This window comes from Myiozetetes cayanensis, unplaced genomic scaffold (assembly GCF_022539395.1).
Source record: "Myiozetetes cayanensis isolate MyiCay16 unplaced genomic scaffold, myiCay2020 scf10, whole genome shotgun sequence".
Classification (NCBI taxonomy): domain Eukaryota; kingdom Metazoa; phylum Chordata; class Aves; order Passeriformes; family Tyrannidae; genus Myiozetetes; species Myiozetetes cayanensis.
The window spans coordinates 21,981,125-21,995,524 of NW_026086605.1; the positions used below are offsets into that span (position 1 = coordinate 21,981,125).

At 38.1% G+C, this 14,400-nt stretch overlaps 1 protein-coding gene across 2 annotated transcripts in view; it reads left to right on the top strand.

The window, feature by feature from the left end:
* The window catches only part of ADK (adenosine kinase), a 277,135-nt gene extending 263,881 nt beyond the window's left edge, over nucleotides 1-13,254 (top strand). For both annotated transcript variants that reach the window (XM_050336557.1, XM_050336566.1), the window contains exon 11: nucleotides 12,059-13,254. In XM_050336557.1, coding sequence (XP_050192514.1) covers nucleotides 12,059-12,183 — 125 coding nt within the window. In that variant the 3' untranslated portion in view covers nucleotides 12,184-13,254. The remainder of the gene's footprint in view (nucleotides 1-12,058) is intronic.
* The last annotated feature ends 1,146 nt before the right edge of the window (nucleotides 13,255-14,400 follow it).

The window sequence follows — 14,400 nt, forward strand, 5'->3', positions numbered from 1 at the left end:
AATACATAGTGCACAGAACAGTTGCTCATCATTGCTCCTCTACTATTTAAAATTTGATTGATTCAGAAACCTCTCTGAAAAAAGGTCTGATTCTGTTTTGTCAACACACTAGGATAACTTCAGAATAGCTTGACTGAAACCAGTGTATTTAAACAAGTATACTATTGATAAGAATGGAAATGTAATTGAGACCAGTATAATAATTTTTATGCTGTTATTCTTTAGAATCCGTCATTTATGGAAAGAACCCAACAACATTTAAAATAAAAAACTATCTTGGGGGGATTTAATATCATCTGATTGACCCTGCCTTAAGCCAGGCACTCAAGCAAGTGACCTCCAGACGTCCCTTCCAACCTAAATTGTGCTATGGTCCTATGAGTTTAATCCTATAGGTATTATGTTCCCAGGTGCCAGTTCCGGCTCCTCTGGAAATCCAGCCTCAACCATCTTCAGAGGGCAGTGTTGGTGGCTAAAGAGTAGGAGCTGACTGAATTAAAAAATGAAATTCATAGAATGGGAATTCCATCTTCTTGCAATAAATCTGATCTAGGGTAAAGAGAGACTGTACTCATGACTTTGTCTAATAAGTCCCTTATTTCACGTGAAGCAGTTGTGTAGATGGAAGCATGTGCACGTGTGAGAAATGAAATAAGCTCCTATGAATAGCTGTATGGCTATTCCAGGAGTGCTAAACATGCAGAAAGATTCTGATAATGCCTTCAGCAGAGACAGAGTTGAATGGTTTGTCAGAAAACTAAATTATTAATAAGCTTGTGACTATATTAAAAAGAAAGCTACTTAATGGATTTCTATGGCTCTTGAAGACTGTGGAAGAATTTGTTTTCACTAAAAACAAATATTCCTCTTATTTGTTGTATTTTCCTCTCTGTATAAATCTCTGTTGTAAGAGCTGCCCTCCCTCCAGTACCACCACCACCCCCCCCCAAAAAAAAAATGTTCTAGATTTGTTGAAATAAGAGTTCAAGGAGCTAGGAACAGTTCTTTACTGAACAGCAGGAGCATGATATCAGAAGCTACTTCATCCACTTACAGAGGTCTTTAATTTTTATAAGGTTTTTATACTTGTTTAAGATACCTTGGGAAGTTGTCATCATTTTTTAATCATGTTTGATAGAGAGAAATACGGTGGATAAAATATCAGTGCTGTGAAGTACTCCCTTCTGATAACATCAGAGCTCTGAGCTGCATTTTATTTGGCAGCTGTGAGTGAGGTGTATTTTTTTGGTGATATCAATTAAGTATGTATGTGCATGTAACTTGTAATGGCTGATTTTTGCTACAAAATTTATCTTCACCAGCAAAGAGAGAGGGGATACCACTTTGAATTGTTCTGCCTTTTCTTTGAAGTAAAGATAACAGTTATAACAGAAAGCGGCACTCTCTTAGTTCTCATTTATACAACAGGGCTAATTGCCTCTGAGCAATCCTGTTGTTACTGAGATCGTGGCAGATGAGATATGAAGCTTTGAAACAAAAATACTTTCTTAGTGTCATCAGCATTTTGACTGACAGCCCACTTTGCCTCGTCTAATACTTCTGGTTTCTAAACAGGATGAGTATAATAGCTGAGCTGCAGATAGGGCGTCGGTCTTTGCTTGCTAAGGGATACCTTGTCAACATGTTCAGGATGGCATTTGTAACTCTCCCAGATAAACATCACACGTAAACCCAGGCTATTAGATGACCATGTTATCTCTGTAACTGACCTTCTGTGAACTAGAAAATTACTAGATTATATGTTCCTAGTTGATTTTTCTCAGTCTTAGCTAGAGGCGCATCATTATTCTGATCAATAGCGTAGCCAGTCGTGAGTAATTCCAGCGTTAGTGTTGGCTCAGTTTAGAAATTTGCCACAGTTTGAATTGTCTCTACTTAAACAAAACCATAAAAATAGATACAACTCAGAAAAAAACAGGGAATATTTCTGTTTTCTTTTTTAATTCCCTACTTCTCTTTTTACCAATTTGCTATCCTAAATTAACTCTTTGGAAAGAATACACTCTTGTGTGCTGACATTGTACTTAAAACTGGTTGCAAGTGTTGTCCAAGTATAATTGTAATCCAATCTGGTTTAATTGTTTTGTTTTAATGGCTACCCTCCTCTTGGTTTCTAATTGTTCCTCTTAACTTTATTACACATGTATTCTTTATCATAATTTAGTAACTTAAATATGGTAATTCACATTTTCACCTATTCAATGTAAAGGCAATCCAGAAAAAGACATGATAGAATTAGCGTAAGGCAAAACATCAGTATATTTGCTGTCATTTTTTAAATAACATGTAGAAGTGAGAGATCCACTTAAAAGGATCAGTGTATGGAATTTAAAACCTTCAGAAGTTTCTAATTAGACTGAAGCAGGACCTGATCCTTTTAGCCTCTGTGTCTTTCTTCCTGTCAGTGGCACCGTCAGTGTTAAGGGAACCTCAGTGCACAGCAAGAGGATTAATATTTTGCAAAATTGGGTTTTAAAAGGCGTAATTTACTTCACCATAAATTCAGTGACATTCTGGACAGGCTTTGTAAGAAATAAACGTCAAATAGGTTGCATACATTTTAAAAAACAAACCTACGATGTTAAAAATAGATTTTCAAAACCAATTATAAAGTTCCAATTTTTGCTGTAATAGCTATGGGACAATTACAAATTGACTTAACGCCTCAAAGCAAATCATCACCGTTTAAAATACTTTGTCATGCCTACTATCCCTACCCTCATAACATTTCATTTTATGTTAATGTGTCATGTGTTAGAAAATCATGTAACGATAAAGAAAATGTTCATGTGGAAGGTTAGAAATTACTTTAATGAGTTATTATTACCTTGCTTTCAGACTGTTGGCAATATTTTTGTGTTATTTTAATGTATTCTGAGTAGAGACAGAGGCACTCGTCAGATGGGATCATCAAGAACATTCCCCTGGGAATCAGGGCAGGATATAGTCCCCTAAGAAATGATGTGTCAGATTAGGCTGATGCTATATTTGCAGGAGATAAAACACCACGCCAGGAAATATAAAAATACTCTGCAATATGTTGTCTGTTTCACATCTAATGTGCTTCGTTGGGATGGTTTGGAGATTGACACAATGGCCATAGAGGTCTTCTCAGGCTGGGTATTTGCTAGCTGGGTCCTTGCTTGCAGCTGCTCTGTTATATAACAGGATGGTAACGTCTCCCAGAATTTGTTCACTTCCCCCACACTGAAATGGGTTCATACTTGAAGTGGGAAGATGGCAAGATTGCAATGAAAAGGAATTACAGGAGAAAACATGGTACAATTTGAAAGCAGCTGTAGTAGCAGTGCTTGTAGGTTGGTTTGCCACTGATCTCCAACTCAGCAGAAAGGGACATTACTGTTACTGGTGATCAGTAAGTTCTTAGTGTCAACCCAGGACTTTAACAGATATTTAAAGAGGCAAAAGATATCAAATGTCACTGTATTAGAATAGGAGCATTATTAATATAATGCTAGGGTAGGCTATTTCAGCCCACAAAAGTAAAAAAATTCATAGGCTGCCTAGCTCCTGTATTCCCACTGCACTGAGTGTTGCTTTTTGATTCTCTTTACATAGTACTGGCTTGGCTGTGTGGAAGCACACCTGCAAATAAAACCTTCTGGAGAGATGGTTGCTCTGCAAACGCAATTTCAAATCTCCTGGCTTTTGTACATATGAGTCTCAGCTGTGGAGTTACATTCATGTAGCCTTTTTTGCACTTGAATACATGTTAAAAACTGAATAAAAGATAGTGCATATTATTCCAATTTATTATCTTAGAATGTCATTATTTCTACATTAAATTAGTGTAGTTCTCTTCCTCTTATTCCAAGAGGTAATGGTATAGTAATCTGCATCATTTAATGTCAATACAACAGATCTGGTTTGAGGCTTAGAAAATTTCCTCAGGTACTAATAAAAGAAAGCTTATTTCACTCTGCTGTCTCAAAAATTACTAAGAAGAATTTTAGGTTTTGAAGAACACTTCTCTGAAATGTTTTTAGGAAAAACAAAGAGAAATATCAGCCTGGAAAGTACTTTTTTCAGATAGAGAACATAATTCCAGTGAAAATACCTGTATTTGATTTGGCATGTGCAGTATCTTGAATACTCCTTGTGAACTTGGAGGTGTTTTTTTAATCAAATGTTTCCCCTGGAGGCTGGTGGAGACAAGCCTAACACAGTCAGATTCTGATCCTAAAGGAATTCTTCAAAGCTCATCATGTGGACTTAAAAATCAAAAATAGGTCTAAAGCATGAGAAGTTATGACTTTGTTATCAATTTCCTCAATCATATCTTTCTTTGAGTATATTATAGACTGAAATGGTTCTTTTCTTGAACAATAAGATGCTCTAGGGAATTTAATAGAAATTATCTGGAACAGGTTATATATAGAGTCCACTAAGGATGATTTATGTGGAAGGGTGTCAGACTATAGAAGACTTAAGACTCTTCTCCAGCTTTGAGCTATTCCCTTTCAGAAGGTGGATAGTCCTCAGTCAAGGCAGCGATAGGAAAACTCCCGTCAGTCTGAGTAGGCTTCACATAAGGATCTAAGTTTTCTCAATCCAAGGCACAGCCTTCAGGACCAAACCACTATAGACTTACAAACTGAGCCTACTTGCACAAAAGCATCAGAGAAACAAGACTGCTAATTTTCCTTGGAGGAAGGCTCTGATGGGCCTAAGTGTCTATTCAGGCCCTGGGAAGTATGATCACACCGTGTTCTACAAGCTGCAGTGAGCTGGTCCAGTAGAACCAAACAGTGGTAATCACATATGCAAAGCAATGAAATTATTCAGCCTTGAGTAACTGATTCCTAGCGGAATAACAAGGATGTAATGAAGTTTTATTTCATTTTTTTTATTGTCACATTTCTGTAGGAATCTTTCATTAACATTTTCCACATGTGATGGTTTAAAGCATTAGAGACTGAGTTCTTTTTTTGCTCTGTGTATTCAACACCTCCTCTCCATTCCAGGAAAAGGCTGCTAAACTCAAAACACTCCTTTCACTTATTCATAGTTGTCTAGTAAATGCAAAGTTGTTTTATTTGCATGTGTCCATAAGTGACTGTATAACCTCAGACTGAGGAAGATATATACCCATCTCAGTGATCCTTACAGAAATTCAATGCATTCAAAATGTGTCCATAAATAAGAAGAAAACAAGAGGGATAGGGACAGCAGTACCAATACTCACTGCTTTTCTTTAAACATGCTTGGTTTAGTATTCATGCTGATGATTAGAAAATAAGAAGTTTCTGTAAGAGGGTTGTACACAGGCAGTGAAATGCATTTAGCACGTGACCACTTTATAAATAAAGTAAATATAGACTTCTGAAACATTTTATTCCTGATCTCATGGTTTTGTCATTCTCTGGAAGCAAAAATATTGACATTTACCAGGCTGTTTGTTCCAGCTTTCTGATCTCCTGCAGTTTATTTATATAACAACCTTATCGATGAGCCTCTTACTCAGCTCTCTAGGTTTAACTGAGTTGAGTCGATTTGTTACCACAGCTTCAAGTAGCTGTTACAGAACAAGCGAGACATCCTAATAAAGCTGTAAACGTGTTTACTCAAACATGGTATTGATTTTACTTGGAGAGGGAGAAGCTAGTGCTTAGCATGGTGTCAGGGAGGATGAATTTAACTGCAGTTTTTCATTGTCATCTGTCATGGTTGTGAAACACTAAGTGAAGCCACAGGAGGATAATTAGAATTGCCAGAAATGTAGCCCCTAAAATCAGTTAACCACTTGAGATTTTTGTAGTTTAATTAGTTTTTATTAAAACTTTCCTCCAGTGGTATAGTCAGGAAGGGTTTTCTAATGTTCTTTTTAGTGAGAGATTTCAAGGTTGCCACTTGTTAGATATACATCTTAAATTAGTGTTTTTTATGAAAGGGTTGGTAACCTTTTTTCCCTCGATTGTAATTGGCCTGGCACTACAGTTCTGTGTAAGCACAGAGACATTTCATTTTAAAGGAGAGAGAAAGACACTTGTTTCTATGCATATACATTTGTAGTTAATAACATATATATATATATGTATGTATGGAATAATACAGTAAATTTTGACAAAATGCTATGGTGTGTGAAGTTTGAAAGAAGTATAGTGTGTTTAAAGACGCTTACATTTAATTTGTCTCATATACTGTAAGTCTGATGTGTCAGACCACAGTGCCAAAAGACATGAAAACAGAAGCCAAACCCCACCCTTAATCAAAAACGTTTCCATTTAGAATAGCCAACATTTGGTTTGATAGCAATGGGCAGGGCCTCTGGCTTACCACAGTTCTTGGCTGTAATATCCACCATCTGCCACAAAATTAAAAAAGGAGAAACCTCAGCAAGTTGACGTACAGTCGTTCAGTGACTATTTTGCAGAACCAACTGATGCCAACATCTTTTACAAAATCTAGGCTGGCTGGTTGGCTCTTGGCAGCAGCATTGTCAACCACCTGATTACAACTGACCAGGCTTGTGCTACCACAACATTAACCCACTCCAGCAGTGCTAAAAGACATCCAAAAAAAGCCCCAATCATCAGCTATAAGGCTTTACATTGCTTGGGTAATATTTCTTGAAAACTACATCTTCCCACACTGCTGGCCTGGAAATCTAGTGGGATCACAAAAATAGATGAGCGTTCAAGCAACTGTGATAAATTCTGTATATGGGCAAGTGTGTGAAAAGGTGCTTGCAACTGTCCCCATGGTAGAATAACACAGTTTTAAAAAATGCAGTTCACAAATTAGGCTGTAGAAATTTTAAATACAAAAAAGAGGAGACAACTCAGCTGTTCGTGATCCTTTCTGTGGCTGGGACAATTTTGCTGGTAAATGGCCTGGCTAGCATGGATTATATTAGATGCTTCAGGATTCAGCTGGATGCAGAGGATTGTTTGGAAACGTCACATAGCAAAAGGTTTTGAGGGGCTCTGACTCAGGGTCAGCTTGTAATTGTTTATAATTAATGCATTTGATAATTGTTTTTTTTTCTGCTTTTCTCTCCTGTATTAAAAAACAAACAAACAAACAAAAAACCACATTAATTTTGCCATGGGCATTTTATAAAGGTTGGAAGTGTGAGAGAAACTGCAGAAAGACGAGTAGTGGGGGAGCTGGATGACGGAAACTATAAATGGATTTCCAGCCAGCATTAGTAATTAACAGTCATTAAAATTAATTGTCAAGTGTACAATTTGAAATGAAACATTTGGCTTCAATATGAGCTGTTTTTAAGTGTTGTTAAACCATTACTGAAGCAGACCAGAACTGTTTTAAAATCTCCATTATCGGACTCCCACATTCCTGCCCAACTGCACTAGCACTAGGCATTTGTTCAGAATTCCCACTGATAATTTGGAAATAAAACTTCCAAAGAAATCACTGACTTTGGTGAAATTGCCTCTGAAATGTCTGTTTTGCTAGAAAATTAACTTGGTTCTCCTTTAATGGTTTTTAAGTGCTACTCTGCTCTTAGGAGTAGTGAAGTTAAGACAACACCTTTTGTGTCAGTCAGTAGACTGTTTTGCTGTTCTTTTCAAAATCATATTGACATCCCCAAAGAGATTTCAGCTGGTTTCAGTGAGGGCTTTGGTTTAGGTCTGGATTTAAGGCTCAAGCACTACTTCTGGCACTTGACTTACAGGGCTTTCCTTTTGGTGATAAGCACAAAAAAGAAAAAAGCAACTTGATTTTTCCATCCCTCATTCTGTTTGCAGACCTCACAATTATAAACATTGTCTTTGAGAATATGTAGTAAGCAAGCTAGAGATAATAAAGATTAACTCTCAATTATTTCAGGCACACTTTTCAGAGGAAAGTGATTTCAGAGTTGCTTTTTTCTACTGAGCAGAAAAGAAATAATTAAGGGCCAAAAATATCTATTGGTGTGTTATAATCACTTTTATCCTCTGGGAATGCAAATACATTTTGTCCCACTCTAATGTTTAAAGCAACTTTTGAAGTAAAGTTGTCTTTTCTTTCTAGGAAGATAAGTGGGATGAATTGGACACAATCTCAAATAAGTTCTTACCATGACTAGGTGCAAGGTGTTACTTGGCTGTCCATGCCCATGAGGGACAAAAGGCATCCCATCTAGTCTGAAAGCTTACTAAGATGGCTCATTACAGCAGGGTGGCCTGCTAGACATACTGCAACTGCCTCTTCTCTTACTGCATGAACAATTACACATTTTGGATGTCAGGGCAGGAGTCAGGCAGTGGGAAAGCCTCGAGTCTGGCCCTTGCCTTTGTGTTCTAGTGTGAAGAGTGGTACACAATGCAGGTAACACCATCCACAGCTTTCAGCAGCACAGAAATGCTAGTACAGAATAGCTGCAGTTAGAAGATGGTAAACAATATTACCTGAAGTGTTTTGTGGAAAATATTTGAATCAAGGCTGTCTTGTGTAGCAAAATGTACTACTGCTTTCTTCACTCCATTCCAGTGATAGCCAGGGACTAGTTCAGACCATGCAGTAGTGAAAGTAGATGCTGAGCTCCTTTAATATATGCTGGGATGATCTAGTTCTGTGATCCCAGGCCTGTGATACAGGATCAGAGTTCAGTTTTGCTGTTCTGGTCTGTGAAGTTGTAGGAGGAGTGTAAAGTAAGTTTGAAGCCACGTTCATTTATCTTCTTGGATTTCCAGTCATGGCACCTTAAAGAGATTACACACTTCAACTGCTTATCATCTTCCCTCCACTGCCCTGCCCAGTGGTCAGGCTGTTTGAATACTCACTAACCCCCTTCAGTTTAAATCAGCTGGGTTAGCAAAGATCCACTGTTCAACAGCTTACTGCTTAAACTGATCTGGCTCATTTTGACAGGGTGTCAGGTTATACCAGCAGCAAAGAAGCATAGTGAAAAACAGATGGGGGAGTAACTACTTCAGCTGGAACTCAGAATTTCTGAATCCATGCCTTGAGAATATGACTCATGATGTTTGCATCATGGTACCTTATGCACTGGAGGAGGCAAACTCTGAATTATATTCTGACCATGTTGCTTTTTACTGCATTAACTAAAATGAACATTCTGCAGCTAAGGCAGCCAACCTGATAGAGCTCTTTGCTTCTCTGCTCAAACAACAGTGCTTTCTGGTGTTCCCTCGGGGTCTGCTTTGCCAACTGCCTAGTCTTACGATGTGATGTAGTTCTGTGTTTGTGATATGTGTGTTTGTATTGTCATTCGATGCGATATTGTGTCAGATACTGCTATTTCTGTTTCATCTATGAAATACAGACCTTTTAAGAGAAACTCAACAGACAAGAGAATGGTTTGAGGGCAAACTCCCCACTGCAGTTTCTACATATCTCATATATGACATCTGTACTTAATGTCATTTCTCCACCACTCTGAAATCACAGAGGTCTCTCATTTCTATCCCCAATTAGAACAGGATGTTTTTTCACCTGACTCTGCTTTCACTTAGATCAGAATAAATAAGAAGTAGCTTCACTGAAGACAAAAGATACATACTGGCTTGAAACTACAGTGAGCCTGGAAGGTGGTGGCAGTGTCAGTCTAGTTTGTACTGAAAAATAGTTTGTGTTTTATGGTCCTCTGCTCTGTGGATTTTCTCATCTTCATGTATGTTCGATGCCTTGATCATAAACGTAGAGGACAGTTGTTCTTTCTTGTATAAACCTCTCTCTGAATTCATGCTCGGCACAAAACCTAGTGTTTGCCTTTGGAGGCCTGCCCAGTGCATCCTCAATACTTACTGAGTCAGAAATGGACTGTCTTAACAGCCTCATTTTACATATGGTTACAACTTGCTCTCAAGTTTTAACCACCCAGAAGCACACTGGCAAGCTCCTGCCTCCCAGGCAGTTTAAATTTAATGATTGACATTCTCCACATATCCAAGAAAGTTTCTCCTAAGAATGCATGTTAATGTAATGGAGAGCAGACCATTTTCATCTCGTTATTCAGAAATGGTCTGATTTCTGCCAGGCATGCTGTTTGAATTTCTCAACTGTTACCCAACTATTGCAGCTGGACTATCCTGCCGCAGTTGTGTTGTCTGTCATCCCTGACTGCCATCAGTGATAGCATTCACAACACAGTTTCTTCCTGTTTCAGATTCTTATCTTTGTATTGTATACTGATAACTCCTGTCTTCTTCACTTTTGATGGTGGACTTAACTTTTATTATTGAAGTGTTCATTTTTTTCCCAGCTAGGGTCAGTCAATATCTATGAAATTCCAGGCAATATGTAATTCCCTAGAAAAGTATTGATGTCAAAAACATATAGGTTTTCTCCTGGTTGTCAGGTAATCTGCCTACTCTCTATGGCCTCCCTATTCCAATGAAAAGTATTTGATTTATAGATTTTGCAGTTTCAAACTCTTCTCCCATTCAGTGCAGTTTAGAGAAAACTATACATCAACTAGGCTTCTTTTCACTCTCGGGCATGACCGAGAAGGCAAGATAGATCTTGGTAAGTCAGGAAAACAGGACTTTTGCTCACCGGTATTATCCTTCATTAACCTAACCTTATTTTTCATGATTTACATGATTTTTAATCTCCAAAGAGCAGACATTATTGCATAGGATAAAATATTTTTACCATCTTCTAAAATTATGCTGTAACATGCCACGAAAGGAAATATTTAGAAAAGGAGAACAGGTTAAATGAGAGCTTCACAATATAATGTAGAGTCTTTGTCCCAACAGGAACCAAGATGAACCGAGAAAGTGTATATGAAAGAAAGTTAGCTAAACATATCAGCTTTGAATCAGAATTTGTAATATGTCAGAAGTTGGTACCTATGAGCTACATAGTACCTAAGAGAGACATGATTTCAAGATTACATTTGTCCTGTCAAGGCCCAAAGCCTGAACGTGACACAGAAACTGGAAATGGTGGATGAAAGCTTTAAAAAGAACATCTTTCAGCTTGCTAGAATTCTGATTTTCTTGGATAAGACTCAATTTCCTTCTGTGATTGGATGAGGAAGAGAGATACATCTGAAACATATTAAAAACACGATAAAAGTGAATAAAATATTACCTTTGGAATGACGGAATAGAGCTTTAAATTATAAGATACTAAATTTACTTTTCACATCTTGAAAACCTCTTCCAAATTTAAAATACATATTTCACCTCTGCCATAAGTTCTGCCATGCGTTCGATCACAATAGTTTCAGCCAAGACAGAATGTTTCAGAAATGAGGGACTCAATCCATAAAATTTCTGGTGCTGCTTGTACTTGACTTTTCCAAGTACCTTTTCAGGACTCTCTGCTTCTAATCATTTAAAGAGCTGCTCAGGTTTTGAAAGCACTTGGCTCCCAGTGAATTCTGGCTTTCCAAGCCATGCATGCCAGGGCTGTGTTAGCTGCAGCTGTGAACCATGTGCCCCTGAGAGGCGCTTGGTTCTCCATACAGTTTGCTCTTTATGAAGGTATCTGCACATGCTCAGAGGTACCCACTGCTTTTGAAGTCTTAGATTAAATGTCCCATAATCAAAGGCAACAGATGTCATCTAGCTTTCCTCATCAGGTAAAGATTTTTCACCTTCTTTGCACTGCGAGCACCTGTAACTCTGAATATAGATAATGTTTTTCTATTGCATGCCTTTTTTGGCGAAAAGCTTGCACACAGTTGTGTGTAACTGTAGCCAGTAAGAACAGAAGGAGCTCTCTTCAAAGAGAACTCCTTCAAAACTGCTTCTTTGTTTTTAAAATGTCCTTTGAGGAATCAGGGGTTATCTCCAGAAAAGAAGAGAGCAATAACTCTGGTAAAAGCATTTTGAGGACAATAATAATGGCCAGTCTTTATAATCTTTAATTTACTTGAAGCCACCAAATGGAGACTTCAGACAGAAATAGCAGCAGCACCACTCCAGCTCTGCAGGTCACTCAAGCTCAGTCGTCGATTTAAACTAGCCAGGCTGCCTGTGTACGTACAGGCAGGCCAGCATTTCAGTGCTTTTCCCAGTGAGAAGCTGATACACTCAAAAAACCTAATCGAACCATTTTCTTCCTTCTCTTTCTCTCCCACTTTGCTCCATAGGCTTTCTGTCCCAGCTCGTCTATGACCGGCCAATGACCGAGTGCATCCGGGCTGGACATTACGCCGCCAGCGTAATTATCAAGCGTTCAGGTTGCACCTTCCCAGAGAAGCCTGACTTCCACTGATACTGGTGAATTGGAGGGATCAAGAGTAACTTCTGTGTTGCCATGGGATTGCTGCCTAAATTTTTCCTCATTCCCTTTCCTCACCTTTCCAATACCTGCATCAACGCTTCTGTACTTCTGTTCATTGTATCCTAAACAAAATATATATTTCTATGGTGTTTTCCATTTCATACATCTACAATGTCTCAGTAGTCTTAACTTTTGGAAACAGTGCTAAGTGAAACTTATTATCTCATCCATCAGGAAAAAATGTTCTATTTACACAGTTTACAAGGAAGTACCATTTAAATGACACTGCTGATTAACACCATTAAAATACTTCTGTTGAATTATCTAGTTTGTATCCAGCTGTGGCCAAATCCTATTCAACTGACGTGAAATCAACAGACCTGACTTTATTTGTCACTTAACATTATAAACCAGGAATTGTTCTTTCTATATAGTAGAGTCAGACCAGTGTAAAGAGCAGTGTAAATGTCCCAAGAATTTACATATGTATTGGAGTGTGCAAGATCTGGCCATCAGATCCAGCCCAGCTTCCGTGATCACTATTTTGTCAGTAATTTAAGGACCTGATCCACAGTTAATATCATGCATTCAGTCATCTTGCACTGATGGCAATAACTTTGGGTCTGGCCCTACGTGAGAGCAGGCTCTGGGCACTTTTATCTGTCAGTACATCTATAGGTCCATAAGTACAGTCACTTTTATCTGTCAGGTGAGCTAGCAGATAGGTACTTTCAGTGATTTCAGGGCAGATGCATGAGCTGATGATGAACACAAACATACAGATAGGTCCTATCTTCTCCATGTGAGCTTCCTAGAGGCTATATTAAGGTACACATAATGAAAATGAGGTACAGAAATATTTATGCAGGATATATTGACAGGATATGCCAAATGGAATCTCTGAAACGCACATTTTTAAACTTTTAATTTACTTTGGATAATTAAGCAATATGGTGGATTTTGTTTGTATTTGCAGTATTCAAAGAGGTGATCTTACACTGCATTCATTACTTTGCTATGTAATTTGATACTGATAAATAAAAAATAATTGTCATACAGTAACCCCTGGTTTGGTATTGGTATGTGTCTATCTTTCTTTCATGTGTGCTACTGAAATGGGTGCTTAACCCCGAGAACATGCTAGATCTTAACTTTTTATACATGACTTTCAGTGTCTAGGTGAGTGTTCAAGGGTGATATCAGCAGTAAGCAAGGGAGGAAACATCAGTTTGGTGCTTGTACCACAGGAGAAATGAAAAATTAATGGCTGGAGTTCCTCAAAGAGTATTAAGTTAGTGCAGGGTTTACTGCCCAGCATGGGACATGGGACATACAGATACTGAATGTTGTATTACAGTTTGTGTATTGCAAAGAGCATGGGGAGAAATCAAGGCTGAGATCCCAGTTCCCTTGTTTGACCCAGTATCCAATCTGACACAATGGACAATAGGCTCTGTCACCTTAGAGATCACCTGGTGGGATTCCTGCAATACTTCAACCAGCAACTTCTGAAAATCCTCGTGCGTCCATGGAATGCCATCATCGCAAGCATGGTGAGTACTGTCTGTCCTTCAAGGACTCGGGCTCTCCTGTTTCTACCTGAGAAAAGTTGCATGTGCAGGCCTTGTCTGTCTGCAGATTTACTTGTGAACAGCTTTGTGCAAATAAGACTTGTCTGATTTTGTCATAGTGCTCTTCTCAGGAGAGCTTTAGACTTTACATTTCTCATGTTCTAGCATAGGAGAGAAAGAGAAATTAATATGTAGGAGTGAAAACAGAACTGTAAAGAAAACTAAAAGAGTACAGTGTGCATGGTCTTCAAACTTTATGGGTTGATCATAAGATTATTTTTTTACATCTCATGGTTAATTTTAATTCTTTAACTTGATGTATCCATGTGATATGTTTTAATCAAGAAAGGCCGAAGATGGATGTGTTGCTTTTAATGTATGGTCACATATGCCATGCCACACTTACTGCATGACTTTATCTGTTAGTAAGGAAAGCCCCAATGGTTTAGTGGTTAAATTTGCTGTTCGTATTGCTCTGCACCCGTGACACTTTCCATTCCTTTTGAAACAACTTTATCAGTGTCCTGGCCTGATAATTATGGCTCATTTAAAACAGAATATAAATATGTAAGCATTGTTTATCATACCAAGACAGCATAACTACTGTAAAGGAAGGGAGGATATGTAAAGGAAAGTA